This window comes from Acanthaster planci, linkage group LG01 (genome assembly GCF_054643075.1).
Source record: "Acanthaster planci isolate LZ-2023a linkage group LG01, COTS_SCS, whole genome shotgun sequence".
Classification (NCBI taxonomy): Eukaryota; Metazoa; Echinodermata; class Asteroidea; order Valvatida; family Acanthasteridae; genus Acanthaster; species Acanthaster planci.
In genome coordinates, this window is record NC_141777.1 from 34967532 (window position 1) to 34988248 (window position 20717).

Below are 20717 nucleotides of genomic sequence, written 5' to 3' on the forward strand. Positions count from 1 at the left end.
AGGTTTTTGTATTTGCAGTATAAAATAAGCATAGCTTTGAATTTGGACGCTGCAATTTTTTAAATACACTTTTGCATCTGTACTCTTTCATTATGAAAGGAGAAGCTTTTACCAAAAGAATGCTGTTGTGTTCTGGGCCGGGAAATTCTCCGACCCAAATCCTTACATTCAAATACACATACATGTAGTGTTATTGCAATGGTAATATTTCTGCACCAAACATATTTTGAAATTTGAACTAACTGTGGCATGCCTGGAATTGTCAGCACACTACAGTTCAGCCGTTCCGTAAGAGCAGAATGGAATCTATACTGTCCAGAATAGCAAGGCGAATGTTGTACAATTATAGTGGGCATTTTACATGTATGTTGGCTTCATTACATTTACATGTAGAAGGTCTCTGCTGCATTGCGGTAGTATTTTACAATCTGATTGCTTGCTATTTCTGTAAGTAGGGAAGAGAGGTATTTCATTTCTGTGTTGTCCCTGAAACAGTCTACTTTGCACCATGTCACCAAAGTAATAACATGTTGTAATTACACGTAGGCTACAAGTAGCTAATGCCATTAGGATTACTTACATGTAATTGCATTGTTGGTATCGGTACTACATGTATTTCGGCTAATGCTGACCAACACTCATGTACATGTACATGTATAAATATGCACCTGCACGCCATTCGCATGACACACTCACATGAACATGTCCTAAGCATGGTATGGTAGCTCAGGCCCCATGGCCACTTCTTGCCCTGTGTAGTCTTGTTCCCTGACTCCCACTCTGCGGTCCTTTTTCAACCCACAGCCCCTTGACTGACCAACCCTGATCCAATTCTCATCGACGCCGGAGTATTAAAACAAATTGTAACCATATGCAGTGCACTGTGATGAAAGAAATGAATTAATTTCCCAGTGATTTTTCTGTTGCATTCCCCGGTTGTGTGAGAGGCCCAGAATGATTTTACTGGCATATACATGTGCATATGCCTCATCCTCACCAGATAATTCTGTCATGGTCGTAATTTCCAGAGTATGTGCAGAATTCTATATTTGCTTTAAATATCCCTGAGATCTCTCAGAAAAATAAAGAAACATTCACCAAAAGAATTGGGAGGGAGCCAACCTCAGTCAATTTGTGGGAGTTTTGAGTACTCTCAGCCCTTTCTGAAGAAATCTCCCCATACTTACTTATTTGTGTCCTGCAAAAAATTAATTTGGTGTTGTCATATTGTATGAAGTAGAATCAGGGTTTCGGCTGTCAAGCACCATTGCTGTCAAAACATCAATATTTTAATACAATTATGGACTTTAATCCTGAGCAAGTGGCAAGAAAAAAAGGTGTGTTTAGCACTTCATGAAAAAGTACATGCAAGTGGCTCCAAACTTGTGTGTTTAACTGAAACGTTAGCAGTTATTTCAAATTCGTTAGGCCAAACCCTGTAGAATGCTGATGATTTCACAAAGTGTGTCAAGAGATTTTCATGTCATACTTAAGAGATTTTTTTCCTGTTTCTCTCGCTTTGGCTTAGAGTTTGTGGGAGAGGAAAATAGTTTTCCTTCCGGCAGAGTAACCTAAAGATGCTGTTACGGAATCATTTTTGTCTGATGCAAAGCATTAATTTGATCTGGGCGATTCGCAGTAGTGTGCCTCCAAGAGTTTGCAACGCGTTGGCCAGTCACAACACGTGAAATCTGTTGACGCTTTTCAAATGCATCGGCCAAAGCATTGTGAACTCTTGGAGGCGCACTATTGTGAATCGCCTGTATTGTACGCACTGCCTGGCACGAGGAAGTACCGGTAGAAGGGAATCAAAACTTTCCTAATGGAACACCACAAATGTGCACAACAGACTGAGTTATGGGTATTGACTTGAAAACTGAAGCCTGTTCTTTTTGTTAGCAACCCCTGCATGCTTGTAGTTTTAGTCCTGGGTGCAAGACTAGACTTCACTCACTGAAGTAGATTTCATCTATCATTTAACTGCATACCTAGCCCATGCCACTGTGCCTCGGAAGCATGGTCATTTACGTGTTTTTTTTTTTAAGAATGGGCAACTCCTTCAGTGTGTCACACCTTTCTGTTTTAAACATAAGTTTAATTGTACCTTGCATTCTTAATCTTACTCATTTGAATGTCACACATTTATTTTGGATTGAGAATTGTCAAAGTTTACAGTGTACGTATATTAGACAGAAAATGATCCTAGATTCTTTTGTCAGTTGAAAAATTGGTTCTTACTGAACATCATAAATTGATATCTTTTTAATGTTAGCTTACAATGTATGTACCACTACCTTAAAGAAATGAATACAGAGACTACTGCAGAGACATATTACATATTAGTGTCAAATTTATGATGCCGGTAATTCGCTAGCAATTGGCAGCAAAAAGTATTTGGTTTTTTTTAACTGTCGATAATAAATGGCCGTACGTATTGCCATCTGATTCAGTCCTAGCAGAAGTCATGAAAACACCTCTGACACTTGGTATTACCACTCCCCAGAAAATACCTACTCGCAGCATACACCTTTCAACACACTTCTGATAATTCAAAACCTTTACGGGTTGGAAAAATTGAAAGTACAGGTAGTGAGTGCAACCTGTGCCTCAAGTTTTCTAAAATATGCCATTCAAACAAACAACATCTTCAGTAGATATCCGTCTCGCCGATGCTTCTTTTTAAGAAGGATCTTTAAGGATGCTGATTTTCACTTGGAGGGCTTGCAGTATTTCTTCACAGTGATTGAAAGCTCCCCCTTTGAAAAGAGGCAAAGATGTTGCTCTTGGAGGTTTTCTCCCCAGAAATTGTGTTAACCATTGCTTTCTTTCTCTTTTTGCTTCTCCCTCAACCTTGACCCTTGACCCCTGATCTTCCCCCTCCCTATTTCCCATTTCTTGATTTAACCTGGTAACAATTCTGCCCTTCATCCCTCTGTCCTGTGTCATCCCTCTGACCTTTACTTCCTTTTGCAATCCCCCATTTGCTTGTTGTCTTTGCTTCCTGATCTTTTCTGAATCCCTGCTATTTTTTTTCACTTCAATTTTGTGTGGATTGAAACTTTCTCAACTTTTGTGTACATGTATCTGTTTTTGATGTTGTTTTGTTTTAAAACTTTGATGTGACCTTTTCCTGCTGGTCTGATCTCTGTATCAAAATACACTTGAAACTCGAATGTTTTGGTCTCAATTTTACATCGTATGGCAATTTTTACTTTTTGATTTTGTTTGTGCTTATTTTGCTACTTTACCTCGTTGCCCGTGTTCATATATTTCTCACTTTTGCTATTCATTGTGTCTGTCTTGGTGCTGTTGTTTGGCTGCCAACCTTGTGATATAACAATGCACCCACACTCCTTATCATCCAACCATATTGCATTTTAATGCTGTTTGCACATTGCCGCCTCTGTCATTCACTTATTCCCCAAATTTGTTGTCTTTTCTTTTCACTGCTTTTCACTTCCACCCTGCTACACTGCTGCTCCCATCACAATTCCTACCTGTGATCTGTTCAATGCAACACCGTAATTCCATCCTTGTCCTGTGCCTTGCACATATAACCTATCCTTTCTCGCTGCACTGCTCCTCACTTGAATTGATATCCTTTTCCGTATCATGCATACTTGTATGTTCATTTCTTCCATTTCACTTCCCACCATCTTGCCACTCCCAACATCTTGCCCCTCACACCATCTTGCCCCTCACACCATCTTGCCCCTCACACCATCTTGCCCCTCACACCATCTTGCCCCTCACCCCTTCTTGCCCCTCACACCTTCTTGCCCCTCCCACCATCTTGCCCCCCACACCCTCTTGCCCCTCACACCATCTTGCCCCTCCACCATCTTGCCCCTCACACCTTCTTGCCCCTCACACCTTCTTGCCCCTCACACCATCTTGCCCCTCACACCATCTTGGTCCTCCCACCATCTTGCCCCTCACACCATCTTGCCCCTCACACCATCTTGCCCCTCACACCATTTTGCTCCTCCCACCATCTTGCCCCTCCACCATCTTGCCCCTCACACCTTCTTGCCCCTCACACCTTCTTGCCCCTCACACCTTCTTGCCTTTCCCACCATCTTGCCTCTCCGACCATCTTGCCTCTCCAACCATCTTTCCCCTGACACCATCTTGCCCTCACGCCATCTTGCCTCTCCGACCATTTGCCCCTCACACCATCTTGCCCTTCTACCATCTTGCCTCTCCCCCATCTTGCTCCTCCCATCATCTTGCCTCTCCACCATCTTGCCCCTCACACCATCTTGCCCTTCCACCATCTTGCCCTTCCACTATCTTGCCTCTCCACCATCTTGTCTCTCCCACCATCTTGCCTCTCCGACCATCTTTCCCCCTGACACCATCTTGCCCTCACGCCATCTTGCCTCTCCGACCATCTTGCCCCTCACACCATCTTGCCCTTCTACCATCTTGCCTCTCCACCATCTTGCCTCTCACACCATCTTGCCTCTCCACCATCTTGCCCCTCACACCATCTTGCCCCTCACACCATCTTGCCTCTCCACCATCTTGCCTCTCCACCATCTTGCCCCTGACACCATCTTGCCGCTCCACCATCTTGTGTCTCCCACCATCTTGCCTCTCCGACCATCTTGCCCCTGACACCATATTGCCCCTGACACCATCTTGCCTCTTCACCATCTTGCCTCTCTGACCATCTTGCCCCTGACACCATCTTGCTCCTGCCACCATCTTGCCTCTCCGACCATCTTGCCCCTGACACCATCTTACCCCTCCCATATCTTGCCCCTTTAACCACCTGCTTTTGTATTATAATACCTTTCACTTTCAATGCAATGTATTTTCTGTACATGTCCCACATCCAATTTTCACACCTTACCGCTATCTTTCAATTCCTCACTTGTTCAAACCGTCTACCCCATCTGCACCCATTTGTACCCCTTCAAACCCCGGTGCAATCCACCCACCCCATCTAATCCAACCCTATTCTCACCCACCATTACCCCCAATTATGTCCACATCGTACACCCACTTGTAATGTCATCCCTTCAACCTGCCCCATCCCCACCCCCACCCATTTGTCTTTCATTTCCATTCCTCAATACAGGATGCATCTCATCATGAGCATCTGCACTTTGCATGTTGTTCACCCATCTTGTTCCTCAAGCGCAAGGTAGGCTGTCTCTCTCTTTTTATTTTATTCTGTATACAGCCGTGGGCAGCTTATCTCGTTTTACGTTTCAGACAGAGGCACCCAAGGATTCCCCAGAAGTGCCTTGAGCACTGCAGCCTGCCGGTCTGGAGAAATGTGTGGAGAGGACATGCACATGGGAGGGAAAATCAGACAAAGAAATATGTGCTTTGGTGAAACCCAGTGATGATAATTATTGTGTTTTCAACCAATATTTAGCCCACTCTGATTTCTTTCATTTCCTGCCCAGCCAAAAATAGTTGGGGAGGTGTTTTCCTGTGTTCTAGGAAAGAAAAACGCGTAGTATTCATTAGCAAGTCATGGACAAAATGTGTAGATACAGACATGTATATGCATTGCTGTCTGAGAATGTTGGGTTTATTTCCTTTATACGAACAATGTTGAATTACAAAATAATCAGCTTCATCAAAGCTGATACTAGTTTGCACATGGTTTACTAGTAATGTTTGTGAAAGTTCCAGGCCACAGACAGGTGCCAGTTGATTTGGATTGCTTTGTGCTGAAAGTTTTAGTCATATTGTGCAGCTGAGCCTTATCCTTTAAAATAGGAAGGTTCGGGATTGTTTGTTATCTTAATAATGTGATTTGTCATAAAGCTGTGCACAGGAATTTGTTCTCAAGTACAATGCCACACCAACTTGGAGAACTACCTCTGATATTGTCAAAAGCTGATTTATTTGGTATGTTTTAGTCCCTCAAGCATGCCACTGATTAAGCACATATCAGACTTGCATGTTGTCTATCTCAGGATTTCTGGGATCGCAAAGATCCCTCGTGCAAAGATGAACCAGGTGTGCTCAGCCATTCTGAATGAGTAGCGCTTAGTTTTGTGAAGGTTTCGAAGGAGGTCAGGGGAGATTTAGGGCACAATCCAGGGTCCTGCGTCTGAAGAAATAGTCTGTGGAGACAATAATACACATAGACAGGTTGCAGTACGGGTCGCAATCTCATTTTGTGGACAGCGCTGGCAGTGGCTGAACACTACCAACAGATGACAAGGCCTGAGTGAAAAAATCCAGCTACATGCAGTCTACTGCACATACACACTGCACTACTGTATCGCCTGACCTAGTTAAGGGGGGTTCTGTATTGCCTGTGGTGAAAAAATGCTAAGTATTGGAGTCTAAGGCATACCGATCCCCATGTAGTCTCAGTACACGAGAGTGCGTGCGTTTGTACATGTATGTGTGCCTGCCTGAGATGTGTGGACATGTAGGCATCATCAGCGATGCACTGCATATCTCTCATCGGAAGCAGCCATTGTTGACCCGTCCCGTTCCCATAATGAGATCCCGGTGCTTTAAAGCGATGACTCTGGAACCTTGGCGCGTCAATACCGCCGATCACCATGTGCACACCAAAGTTGGGAGGCTGTTGTTTTCTTTTCTCGTTTTTTTTTGTCTCTCTTTTTTTTTTCTTGACTCAATGTCTCATTGGAATGATCATGACAAAAGATTATTCGGTATTGCAACCTGAATATGAATAAAGCTTCATTTGTTTTGATTGTCATTGACAGGGAGCGGGGTTAAATAGGCCAGGAATATTTGAGTTTCCTAGTTAACTGATGTGATAGGTCAATGTAATTTTCATGTATGGTTCTGTCATAAGCTGAGTTAGTAAGCACAGGTTACCATACATGAGAGGTGACTTTCAAAACCACACCATGTTAATTGAATAAGGAGTAAATTGAAACAAAAGGTTTCATGCACTTCTTGCCCTAGCTCCACCACATGCCACCGTATTTGCTGTCTTTATCCCTATATAGGGCCAATTTGAGGCCAATCTGTGGAATAAGCAAAGCACAGAAAATTTTCGCCAAGCCAAAAAGGTCACCAGCTAAAATGTTGTGGTCCACATACTGCTCGTAACTGGTGATCTGCCAATTTTTGCATAACGGGTAAATATGGTCGGCAACAGTTTCTGCTCAACAGCTCCAGAGAACGGATCTTAATTGTGTGCTTTCCAGTATCCCTTATGCGCATAGAATGGCATATATAATGAACTCCTGTAAGAACAGTCTGACTCAATCCTGTGGAACACCTCGTGCATGCGCTGATTCACATGACAACTGTATGAAGAAGGCATGACAGGTTTTCATCAGAGTGTGCACAAAAAGCCTGTAGCATCTCTGTGTGGGACGTATTCAGGTGTCTGTCACATGCATCTTTCTCTCTGTTACCGTTCAGGAGGCTCTTGCACATGCAATCCATAGAGGGTTTTTAATATGTATTCACTGTTTCTTTTATGTTTCCCCGAATTCACTTGCCTGCCGTGACCGATCTGTGTCAAAAAGACAATTAGAATCTGGATTGCCTCATTGTTGAGAATATTTGTTTGTCTACAATGGAATTGGAAGACGTCCAGCAAAAGGATATGTCGAGAGCTTCAGTGGCAAGCCTTTGTTGTCAGAGCTCAAAGACGGATCTGAGATGTTAAGAAAGCATGACTGCATCAGGCTGCCAAGAGCATGCCTCCACGTAGTGTGGTTTTGTCATAACAATGCAGATTATTCACTGTGTTTTGATATTGCCAGGAGAAGGGCAGAGTTTAACTAGAAATGTGTATATTATCAAAAAGGTAAAAGTATGAAATCTGCTGCAAACTACTTGTTAGTTACAGGTACACGGATTTAAAATATTCAAATCAAAATGGAGGGCCTGATTTTTCAGTCTTAGCAGAATCATTCTAAAAAGCCAACACATAACAGAAAGCAAATGTCGATAAAGGAAAATACAAAATTTGCAGTAGCCCCTTCCTCCATCATGTGATATAAATGAGAAGAAAATGTTTAACGCGCAGATTCATCAATTTAAACAAGTAAATAAGAGAGAATTCATCAATTTAATAAGTAACTTGTCGTGAATAAGTGAATGCCCTATTCACGTGCCTGTGAATCACCTACTTTAATCTTCAAATATTGAGGGATTTGATTCAGCGATTATTTCCTGAATATCCTTGAAATTTTAATAATTTGATTTATTTCATTACAGCCATTGGGGTGATGAAAATGGGAAATAATAGTGACTTTTTGTCCCCCAGGTGTCACTGTGAGCCAGGTTAACATTTAAGGCCCTCATCGTGTTCAGCTTCAAATCCCATTCAGGCCTTAATAATTGAAATGAGTGTGCGTGAACATCTTAAGCACACACTGAATGACACAGGAAGAGCTTTGTCGCGTATTCTTCACGGCCAGTGGATGCCTGGCCAGAAATGTTCAGGAATTGATAAGGAAATTGCTGTCACATCTGTGTCAAATCCACATCTTCACTGAAGCTTTTTTGGCAGTTACTGCCAACATTGTTTCCTCTTACCTTTAAAAAAGATGCTTTTAGGAAATAATACTTTGTCATAATTATGCAACATTTTCAACTCATCTGCACTGGATCAAATAGCCCATATTTATTTTGAAAATCGAGCCCAACATTCATCATTAGCAAAGGCTCTCAAGCCATTCCAACATTTCACTTGAGGACTGAACCTGGTAAAAGGTGTCATTTGAGACATGAAGTGTTCAAGAGTGAGAAATGTGTCTGGTCTGGAGATGTTTACAGTGTAATATGCACCAAGTCTGAATCATGCAGTGTTGTGTGGTGCTGCATGAAGACCGACCTCCGTTGGTTATCGGCTGATTTTGTGAGAGTCACCACTGCTGCATGTTCGGTGCTTTTCAAATGCACAAGAACCATATAACTTCACATGCTTGAGTAGGTGGGATTCGAACCCCCTTCCCCTGAGCTGCTTAAGCATTTGAAACACTCAAAACTACATGTATAGTACCTGCTTCTGCTGTCCTGGTTGATCCCGTTAAGCCAATTCTCGAATTACATTGTCATAATGTGTTCCTTGACATTCCCCCGCTTTTAATTTATGAACTTCTGCTGTGTTTTTCTACTTGCTCCATGTTCTCTTGAGGACAGCCTAAACGGCCACTGGTCAGTCGGTTCCAACACAGCATTGACTTCCACAACAAACTTATGCATTAGGATGATGGAAATTTTACAAATAGTATGAGCAACATTGTGACCACAAGGGGTAAACCTTTGTATTAAAATGGACAATATGTCAGTGCAGCAGACAGTGTGATCATCTGTCACTGACCAACTTGCCGAGCTTCATTTATGCCCTCTCATGTTACGCTCAATTTGTATTCACTTCGAGAATGGTCTTTTCCCTGATCTTGCTAGTTGTTCTGCTTTCGCAGTCTCAAATATATGCCTACTGGCTTCAATTCACTCTGTTCTCAAGGCAACCTAGCAGTTAATGCACTCTCCTTACTTCACCGCTTTAAAAGGAAAAGAACGATCTCTTGTGCTGCATTTTTTTTCTTTTTGGGTCCTATTTTCCTGCCCGCGTTAACATGAGTAAATAGAATTCAATCTTCAATCTTCCCTTAGTACGTGGGTGGCTCATTCACACGCACGGCTCTTATTATAATGTGACTTGAATCATGAGGAAACCAAACCCCATTTTTTTCTTGGAGTAGTGGTTCCCCCCCCTTTCCACATCATTCCTGTATTACCTGTATTGATTTCCATGTAGTGGTGGAGACATGCATCCAGCCAGTGAGGGAAAACCCAGTGCCAACGCATGCGGGAGCACATGCGGGAAACTTGGGCCAGCATTGGTTTTTTTGCCCCCTCATCTTAATGGCATTATTTGTTTTATTGGATTCCCTGGCAAGAAACGGATGGGATTCTGTTGGGAATTAATGAGATTCCAGGCCGATTAATTTTAAAGCCTATAGGGTGGAAAAATATTCATAAGGGAGTCGTGTGTGTGTGTGTGTGTGGGGGTGGAGACTGGGACACCTCGTGTGCCCATGCGCACAAGAATGCAATGATCAGTGGGTGACTAGTAGGGCCATGTGTGCAGGGGTACCGGGTAGGTTGGGACGGGGTGTGTGGTTTGCCAGTGTTGTAGGGTCCAGTCCACTAATTCAAGCCCCATTGAAAACAGTGTAAAATCAGCCCCGTTCAGGGCCCAATAGCATGCACGCCAACATCCCTGAGATTTCTGAAACACAAATGAAATTCTTGTCTGGTCACTTATCTTTCAATTTCTTTTCAATTTTTTGTGGGTTAACCAATTACATTTTTAATTATTCCCACAAAACAAAATCACCCCCCAAAAAGTGATTTTTCCGAAGTCTGATTGCAGCCATTTTTCAAGTGGCAACCCTCAACTTTCTCGGGCACTTAGGACCATTTTTCAACCGTAGTTTTCAGCCCTTCTGCCCTCATATGAAAGCTCAAAGACCCAGGGAGTTGATCCTGGCGACGATTTACTCAATCTCACCATTTGGGGGGCCAAACAATCTCCTTTTTCAAAAGATACTGTGGGGGCACTTTTAATGCTAATGAGCTGGCCAGAAATTCTCACTTGAATTAGTGGTCTGCACCCTGTAGAACAAATGTGGCCCCCTGGCCATGTGGAAAGGTTCATCCATATTTGGCAATTTAACTTGGTCAGTTTCAGAGCATGTTGTGAGTTTGGTATTTACATGTAACTGGGGACAATCCAAGGGGTTTTCCCATGCCGCAGTTTAGTCAGTTTTAGGCACCCATGAACAAACAGTAATGCTTTCCTGAGTTGAACAAAAACTCACTTTTCTCACTGTCGTGTGATGTGTACCACTTGGGACTACATGTAGTTTGCAGGTAAAATTAGCTCATTGAAATGCCCTGGAGGAATAGTGTGAGAAACAGGTCGCAGGTCAGAGTTCACTTTGCTGCTGACTAGTGCCCTATCAGTCACAGAAGCCACCTTAATCTCTCACCTGAGATATTTTTCCTCGCTTTTATTACCCACGAATCCCAGTTTGACATTGTTTGAAAGGGGCGTGATGTGTTAAGCAGCCAGAGAAGTTGCCAGAAACAACGAGACTGTGCCTAATCAGGCTTCAGTTGCAACTGACCTCGCAACTATTGTCATGTTGCTCAGAAATGGTAAGCTGAAGCCCCCAAAACCTTTTAAGAGGGGTATTTTCAGCCGACACTGAGCCCAGGATTTCTAATTATTCCGCTAGGAAGTTTAATATACCTCCTGCACTCTGAACCCCCTCTCCTTCAGCACAAGAACTTGTGTGTGTATGCCTTATACACATGTGTACATTGATCCGTGTTTTGGTCATGTCGTTTTGACTTCTGATTTAATGGTGGCCTTTAATAGCGATGAGGCGTATGCTAAGATTTTTAAGTAATCCCCTCTCCCCATCTGTACATTGTATGTCCCCTCCGACAGAAATTCCTGATTGCCCACCATCATTATGTCAACCAAGAATTACTGCTGTCAGTTCTGACATGCACGTGTTCATTGTTAAATTCATCCTTCATGCTTGACTGGCTGCATTGATTGGCTCACCTTATTTAACCCAAGTGATATCCGTTCCCAAGGCTACAGTCCATTCCCCTTTCTTTCCCCCCCTCCCGGCCTATTGAGCTGGAGAACTGCCCAGTGAGCCACAACAGAGGGTGCTCTGAAGGGGCTTAGTGCTCACCTTGTTACTCATTGTGCATAGATTCTACAATTGCCCATCTAAAGGAGGCCCATCAGGATCATCTTTGGAAGAGAAAATAATGTAACTGAGATAAATTTGAAATCTGAATTCTTGTTATATTGCTAGTTCTTTCTTCTTTTGCTCCCATAAAACAAGACCTTTTTTTGCCAATTTACATGTACATGTATGTTCAGGAATCCTTAACTTTTTGATGGATGTACAAAGGAAAATATCTCTCATATTCTTGAATAAATGATAATCTCTCAAATGTTTATGTGAGCAGAGCCTTACATGTGGGTCGTTAGTGGATCTAAATCTTGTCATTTTTAGATAGTTAGAGACTCAAGATGAATGTTTTAAAAGAAAGTATCTCAGGAGTCCCTTTTCATAAAATCCCTCCTTATTGAGATGGGGTTATTCAATGCCTCCTGATTAACATATCTCATCTTTGTGCACCCTGAGCAAAAAGGGCATTGTGAGATAGGAACATGGCCTCCAGAGTATGGCGGTCTCCACTGGGAAGGTGGGGGGGGGAGCACACAGGCACGGAGACACCTGGTAGTCCGGGGCCACATGCTGCCTCAGGCCCAAGGCAGTGCATTATGGGATACTGCACCAGGTCATCACACTTGGCGATTATCGGTGGCCCATCTTATGTAGTGCGTCACCAGTGTAGAGCTTCGACAACGTATGAGCCCTCTACTTCTGCCATCCAAGGATTATGGCTCTCACATATTTCCAAGATGAAAAGAGAAAACTAATGCATGTACATGTAAATTATCCAAAACAAGTCTGATCTGTAGTTGTGATAAAACATCAGTCGTTCTAGAATGGATCATTTAGAATCTCGTTTTATTGGTGAGGATTTCTTAATGTGCAGTAACCACAGAGAATAAGCGTGCATAAACTCAGGGATTATCTTGGAGCTGTGGTATTTCTCTGTGGAACATGAATTCAGGATTTGTGTTGCAATAATTCACATAGCCGCTTGGTCCATGGTTAAGGCCAGCATGATGTGCCTGTCAGAAGTTTAAGGGCACTATCCATCATTTGCAGTAATCCAAAATGTAACTGATAAATTATTGTTGGCAAGCCTGCATGGTTTAAAGATGGTTATGGGACTAAACTCCCAGTGAAATTATTCCACCTGGTAAGCTGTCATTTTATTTGAAGGAAATATTGAACGAGTGTCTGTTGCCAGGATGCCCCTGAAACACATTTTTGAAAAATTGCCATTGGAAGCATGTTCAGAGTTTGGCATCACATACATGTAGCTTCATTCAACTAAATATGTACCAGATGTTTGAATTTAGCTGCAATTCAAAACATGACTCAGCAACTTTTAATCTGAAATCAAAATCCTAGAGTAGTTCTTTTGGAATAATTAGTATTTACTGAGCAGAAACTTCGTTCTTAGGCACCTTTTGTTTATCTTTACTAACTTTGTTGCCTTAAAAGAGCATAATGTACATATGACAAATGACGGACTGCACCTTTAAAGGGTGGCTGTGTCAAACAAAATGGTGGCAGTTGATATTGGGGCTGTGATAACGTAGTTTTTTTCTAGTGCAGGAATGTACCATACTACATGTATGTAACCATGATGTAACATTCTATTTAATTTTATATCCATACTACTGGGTACTTCCGAGCATGTGTCCTGCCAACTCACTTGGTCTTTAATAATCTTGAAGGAACACAGGCTATAGGTTCACCTTTTTTGTATTTTAATGTGTAAACTGATTCAGCCGCCAGAAGTAGAGTTAAGCCTTTACTGGGGGTAGTGCCCTACTTGCACACAGGAGGTATGCGCACTTTTAATACCTCTTCATCTGATAGGGTGGTCTGACTTTCTGAATACTTGTATGCCTCAAATTTGTGGTACATGTGAGTGTTGTGCCGAGTGTTGTGCCATGCCTCTGTAGTAATGATATCTCCTCCAGTTATTCTATAAGCATGGAAGCAGAAAAGGAAATAGGCTGGGTCTCTCAACTCATCAGAGTTACTTACCAAGTTATGCCCATCTGCCGTGCATTTTAAAGGTGATACTTAACATGTGAACGATTTCACTTGGCGTACGTGTTAAATGTAACTGTATTTGGAATGTAGTTACCAAGGGGTAGGACTGAAGGGTCAGTTTCTTTAAAGATCTCACACAATGGAATTATAGTATAAGGTTCATCAGTGCTGTGGATGGAGACATGTGTTGCTCAGTCATTGAAATAATGGCAGTGGAACTGTGCATCACTTGGGGACAGAAAAATTTTGGCTGCAAATTTCGACTTCAGAAAAAGGCATGTTTTAGCAGCCAACTTCTGATTTCCAGCCAGATGCCACAGATGCTGACTTGTTACAGTCATTTGAATATAGTGATATTTCTTACCACACCCTAATGTTACTCAATGCTCCTGGGCTGACCCCCAGAATAATATCAGCCTCCACATCAGGCTGTGCACAGTAGCTAAGTTCTGCACAAACTACACAGACTTTGTGTGGGTACCAAACTAATAGGGGATTAACTTGTATGTACATCAGCTGGAGGTGAGTCAGTCAGCGTATGGCCATGCCAATGTGTGTAAGTGGCCCGATAAAGTACTCCACCACAGAGTGAAGGATAAGTATTCAGAACTGACCAATACACTCTACTTGTCTCTTTCACCTTTTATATTGCCAACACTTTTTACAATTCTGAATGCTTCCCGCTGCTTTCCTTTCCAGGTTGAAATGCAGAAGGCGAGGTTAGAAAAGAGGCAGTACAAGACGTCAAAAGTTGCCGAGCTGTAAGTTGGTCATGTGTTCTTGGAGAGAAGTGTTTTGTACAGGGGAAAACATGTTTACTTTGTCAAATGTGCATGAAGTTCACATGCATCCTGTCTCTATGATGTGACGCTGCTCTATTGTGTGTTTAAAACTGATCTTTCTTGCACCAAACTTAATTCCAGCTCTGTACTTCCAGTATTTGCACTTCTTGTTTTTCTTTTTGTTCTGTTTTCTTTATTAGGTGGTTAGATCTTTGATTTCCATGTACATGTAAATGAAACCTGACTTGCAAAAATGACCTTTCCTGTGACTGCACTCAACCCAAAACCTCCAGATGCTTGCGTGCAAGCCTATGCCAAGTTGCAGCATACCCAGGCCGGTCGAGATGCTGCTCCCTCCCTCCCCTGTCAGACACCATCGGCATCAAACAGATCTGTTGTTCTTGCAAAGTGCCCCCTCCCCAGCTGGTACTGTGGCCCCCCCTTAATGCCCCCTCCCAAAAGCTTGGACAGGGCTGAGTGTACCCAACAGATTGGTGTCAAAGACACACCACTGCTGCAGTGACACTACTTCACTCGGACACTGGTTCTTAAACTTGATGCATGTGCACCTGTTGGCGATTTAAATCATCCCATATTGTTCAAAGAGGCGTTCACGTGCCTACCTTCTGCGTTATGAGCGTGGTATCATTGCAGTAATGGCCTCTAATTGTGGTGGTCAGCTTAGCCTAGGTGTACTTGGTGCTCTGCATGTAAATGTTTGAAAACTGCATGCACATTGTCTGTACTTACGAAACTTTTGGCGAACTTCCCTGCACACTTTTCTTTTGTGTTTCTCAATCTCGTCCATATTGTTTCCACTTCTTTGTTTTTTCCTTTTGTTGTTTTGATCTTTTTGTCTTGCATGGTTACTTTTCTCTGCTCCCTGCGTATTGTTTACCTAGTGGGGACATTGCGTTCACAATGCTGAGGCTTGTCCAACGGCCTGACAGGTAAACCTGGGCAACTTCATTTTAGAATTTCTTTTGCAGAGAATCTTGTTTTTTTTATAAATTTAGTTGTTAATTTTTTTTTATTCGATTGAATTTTTTTTGGGGGGGAAGGGGAGATTTTGCAACCTGTGCATGGCAAAACTAAACCTTTGCTTTTGACAAACCTGGTGACCATGGTAACAGTATCACTGATCATTTGCAGTGCCCCCCACTAATGGTGGTAAGGGCTGGGATAACTGTTGTATGGAGCAGCTTTTCCAGGAGACTCATTTGTACAAAAACCCAAGCACAGTACTTTTTGTCATTTACATTTTACTTTTTCTCCCTTTGTTTTTCTCGCAAGCGAGTTTATTGCTGTCAGTGCTTTTTATCATGCAGTTTTAAATGTCACGCAGAATATATTCATAGGAACCAGGCATGTTGCTTTGCTCTTTTGAGAACCGACTTTTAAACTTTTGAAGAGAACCGCAGCACTTGTGTTTAATACCTGAAACCAAGCTTAACATTTGAAATCCTGAATGTACTGATATAAAAAGACTATAAAAATGCATATTCCGTTGTAATGCCATGACACTTCTTGTGGACAAGTCTTAAGATTACACAGGATTTCTTAGAGGTAAAATCAGGGATTTCTAAGGAATTTTTTTCTTTTGGCAGTCAGCACATTTCAAAGGCAAATGTTTAACATTTCAGAGGTAAATAGTGTTTTTTTTGGGGGGGGTTGGTGTAAAAAGACGGCTTAAGAAACATTGTATTCCGTAATTGGCACTCTTAAGTGTGAGATTGCAAATCTGATGTTTGAGAAAGGAGTTGTGTTTGTTTAAATTTAGGACATAATCACTGGGAAAGTACACTGATCTTACTCCAACTTTTGTGTGTGTGTGAGGGGGGAATTCAAGTGCGAGCACTGAATCTTCACTTGAGAAAGGAGACGACCTGTCAAAACCAGTGAGGGGTCTGTGAAACACTTCCAGTTTTGGGGAAAAAAGTTACGCCTGGTTTCCATATGATCGTAACGAAGGCCGATGATGTGTAAGATGTGATTTTATCCCACCAAAAATATTAAGCAACATGGCGCCAGAAATTCAGAAAATGTTTGCATAAAATGATTTTTTTGGTGGCAATGACACCTCTTGAAACCAAACTGATGCTCCAGTCTGATTAAATTTGTTTATGGTCAGCTATTTTGTCAATGATTGGGGCTACATATACATGTATGTTAGTAATAAAGAGAAAATGGACAAAATGAGTGGTACTAAGTGAGAGGAACATCGTTGTATGCCCGTCATGCCAGCGTGTATGTTTGTATAGGCCTACTCAGTGACTCAACGCAGACAGTCGGTAAGGTTGAACCAGGTTCAATTTTGCCGATCCGTCTGGGGCTGGTTGCATGTGCCTGGGTTATTGGCGACACTACCGTTTGACATGTTTCCATGTGTCTGCGTTGCAGTTTGCATCTTGATTGGGTTGCTCCTTGTGTTTCTTAGTCAATATGGAAAGCAGGCTTAAGACCCACTCCCCCAAGGAGAACAGTGCTCATAGTCCTTTGGAAATTTACTAATAGATAACGGTAACTGGTAACTGCTTGTGTGACATACTCGAATGTCAGTAGTTACATCTGTCTCAATGTTCCTTTGGTCTTATCCCCCCCTCCTCGTCAGGTTGATAAGCTACTGTCAGCAGTACCGAGACTACGACAGTTTCCTGTGTGCACCAACGGAAGGCTCTAACCCCTGGTTGTCAGATGACCCCTCGCTTTGGGAAGCTGCTACAACAATGTGAGTCATTGTAGGAAAGAAAGCATTTGTGAGGGGGAGGGATGTGGGTTGGAGGGTGGGGAAAGGGAGTGGTGATACAGTGAGGTTGAGGATGATTGGGGTGGAGAGACTGGGGGTATAGTCTATTTCAGGATGGTGTGTATCACAGTTGGCCTTGTTCTCAAGTCAGCCATATTGAATTGAAAGCGAGGTTACCTTTTCTTTTGCTCCAGAGAATAAAAATGACAGCAAGGAATTAAACCCTCGTAACCAATTAATGCCATTTATGGTAAGGAATAATTCCAAATTTGTGATTTATCTTACATAAATGTTTTAAGCCACTTTAAAAAGAATGAGTGAGGCAACATAGTCTGGCACCACCTCTTTCAACAGATTACATTTAAAATGACAAATTCAGGGAACATGATCAAAAATGGCTTCCTTGGTTAAGATTGAAAGCAATGCTGAGGGAGGGATGTGAGGAAGAAGAGGTCATGACAGTGTTTGATTTTAACATAGATGAGGTCTAGTTTTGTAACGGGGGGGTTAAGTTTCACTGGTTTGTGGGAAAAAAATAGGGGAGCTACCCTGGGCACATTTTAAAACACAGCGCTGGGATCTTCTTGTCAGATGTGCTCACTGCATTTTTCATTTCAAAATGTTAGTTATAGACTTGCAAAAAAGTATGCGAGATCACAAAGATTGTTTGATTGTGGGGAGGAAGGCTGTGCAACATGCATTTCAATATTGCCACGTGGTTGAATGCCTCAGAAATTTGTTGTGAGCTTGAGCATATCTGCCGGTCTTTGGTTTGCGGTATTGTAAAATTATGAATAGTGTATGGGAGAATACAGTGGTTGGCAGGTTTGGCAATTTTTTTATGTCCCCGGTGCTCTCTGTACGATGCTTTGGTTGAGCAGTTTCAAAGAAATGAAGCTCAAAACTGTGTCAGCAACCCCTGGGTCAAAGACACTTTGCTTCAGCAGTGCTGTCACTAGATCAGTGACTGTAGACAAGCCAGAGATCGTTGTCATGAATAAATGGCCACTTTAGCATTGCCGATCCTGAGCAATATCTTTGTCCTCCAGAGACTGAAAAGGCAGATATGGGATATCACACGTGTGAAGTTGAGTGACTGGAAAAGTTATCTGAGAACTGAGCGTGCTACCCTGTGGTGCTCTCAGCAGCCAACTTTGATAGGGATCAGAGGGAGTTGTGGGGATGCAGTGAGATATCACAAGACAATCTTTTATCTTGGCTGTGCTGAGAGCGTCAAGTCCTCCAGTCTGGGCCTTATCTCAGTAAGAGCCTTGCTCCCACATTGACCTTCGTTGTAGCACTTCAAGGACTGATGTAAGAAATTTCATTGACCAATTTGTCAGTGACACAGATTGAATTATTGCCTGATGGTGAGTGTGTATGTGTCATAGCTAGCTGGCTTGTGGGCAGTTTTGACCAAGGGCAGCGCTGGCCGGCCGTTTGAAGTAGGGTGCTGGCTGGCCTTGTGGTTGGCTTACTGGTTAGATGGTATCCCCGTTGATTCATTGATAAGGGCATAACTATTTGGTTTTCTTGGATATGGTTCGCCCAGTGGCTGGATCAGTGCCTCCCATGTTGGCTTGCTTGCTTTGGTGATGGCATAGCTGAGTGGCTTTCTAAGCAGGCTTGTTTTCTGGGTGGTTTGCTGGTTTATGAGCTCCTTTCTGGAGTAGTCTGCCAGCAGTCCAGCCAAACTTCTTTTCTTGGCTGGCTTGGTGACTAGTGCTTGGATGGTTCACTGGCTCCCAAGGTAGCTTAGTGGCTTGGCTATTACTTGTTTTCCTAACAGGATAGGTGTCAGCAATCACCGAACATGAGAAGCCAAGTAAGCTGAGGTAAAGCAAGTTATGTGAATGACCGATTGGTTTGACAGGGTTGAGGATTATGCCAGTGCATTGATAAATAAACTTATTTTTCATATCTGAACAGGAACCTAAAGGATGTCCCAGTTTGGCGTGTCAAGAAGTGGGGCTTCTCCTTTGACGACCTGCTAAAGGATCCGTTAGGCCGAGACCAGTTCGCAAAATTCCTTGCCAAGGAATTCAGCCAAGAAAACCTAAGGTAACAGTGGGCCTGACTGGGTAGTATGGGTAGTATTTCACAGAGCCGCTTAAGCGTGAAAAAACCTTGCTTAAAAAACAGAGGTCACCAGCTCAAACTCTATCTGATTGTTATTCTAACCAGAAGACAGGTAAATACGAACCCAAAACAATGTACATTGCATTTAGTTTTGACTGGTTACCTGATTTATCAAGTAAGGTTTTCTCGCACTGAAGCAACTTGGGTGCTTAAGCAGCTCTCTTGTTAAAATATGGCAGCATGCATACTAAGATACAGAAGAGGTTAGATGTGGCAGTGTAATGCAGCTTGGTTTTAATGAGCATGGAGAGATGCTTATTCATTCTGAATTTCCATAGTAAATATTCTGAACTTTCATGCAGGTTTTGGGTAGCGTGTCAAGAATTGAAAGCAACTGCAATCAGCAAAGTACCAGCCAAGGCACAAGAGATCCATGAGTAAGTTGGTTACCAACTGTGGACCCAGATGGTCTTTGTTAAGCTGTCCTCCACACCCTCCACCGATAAAAAGAATAGAAAAAACTGTTCCGTAAACACATCTGTAAATTTGCTTGCATTGTGAGCCTTGTTGGAATAATGGTTTGATTTAACCTGCCTCATGGGTTCCATTGCTCTGAATATTTAGCCTTCTGAGGGCAATAGGCCTTTTCCATTGTAGAAAATGTCCTCTCTTGTTGTAAATTCTTAGTGAGTTCCTGTCTGAAGCGTCACACAGTCCCATCAACGTGGACTCCAAGGTGCGGGAGGTCACACGGAAAAACATGAAGGGGGCAGCAGGCCGGTACACATTTGACTCTGCCCAGGAGCACATCTACACACTAATGCGAAGCGACAGCTATTCGCGGTTTCTCAAATCCGACTTGTACAAAGAACTTCTCAATCCCAAGAAAAAGGTATGCGTGTTAGCAAAGTCCCGGTTACTATCTTCTCTGCTTTTTTCCCCTTTATTTTATTTGTCAGTTTTTGTGGCTTGTTAATTGTTTTTTTCGAATGTTTGGTTTTGTTTTGTACACCACACCGAGAAGTGGCAGAAATGGCAGTGCTGGAAGTATGTAGGCAAATGTGAAACATTCACACCCAAGTCACTCAGAATGAAAAGAGTAAAAACATTTTCAGGGAAAAAAAACCAGCACATAAAAAAGCAGTTCTCAATTTTGATATTGTACATTATCTTTCCACTTGTGTATCTTCGGACTTTTACCATCCTCACAAGAATGAGCCTCTTCAACTCATTATGAACATTCAATCCGGTCTCGTGATTTTACCAGTCCCTGGTTCCATGCAGCCTTTGACGCACAAACCATGCAAACAAACTTTCCTGCATATGCCAAGAATTTTTTTCCCCTTTGCTTTGGTAGTATCCGATGGAAGGCAGCATTTGCAATTATTGATTGCTTCAATTCTG

General features: G+C 42.5%; 1 protein-coding gene across 8 annotated transcripts in view; it reads left to right on the forward strand.

Moving 5' to 3' along the window:
* Positions 1–20717, forward strand: part of LOC110979604 (regulator of G protein signaling 7-like) — a 119312-nt gene that overhangs the window by 79670 nt on the left and 18925 nt on the right. For 5 of the 8 annotated variants that reach the window (XM_087145084.1, XM_087145080.1, XM_022235570.2 and 2 more), the window contains exons 10-16: positions 5087–5152; positions 14406–14467; positions 15391–15438; positions 17100–17216; positions 19164–19295; positions 19676–19750; positions 20001–20205. In XM_087145084.1, coding sequence (XP_087001210.1) covers positions 5087–5152; positions 14406–14467; positions 15391–15438; positions 17100–17216; positions 19164–19295; positions 19676–19750; positions 20001–20205 — 705 coding nt within the window. The remainder of the gene's footprint in view (positions 1–5086; positions 5153–14405; positions 14468–15390; positions 15439–17099; positions 17217–19163; positions 19296–19675; positions 19751–20000; positions 20206–20717) is intronic. The other 3 variants (XM_022235572.2, XM_087145091.1, XM_022235573.2) reach the window with 3 other exon arrangements.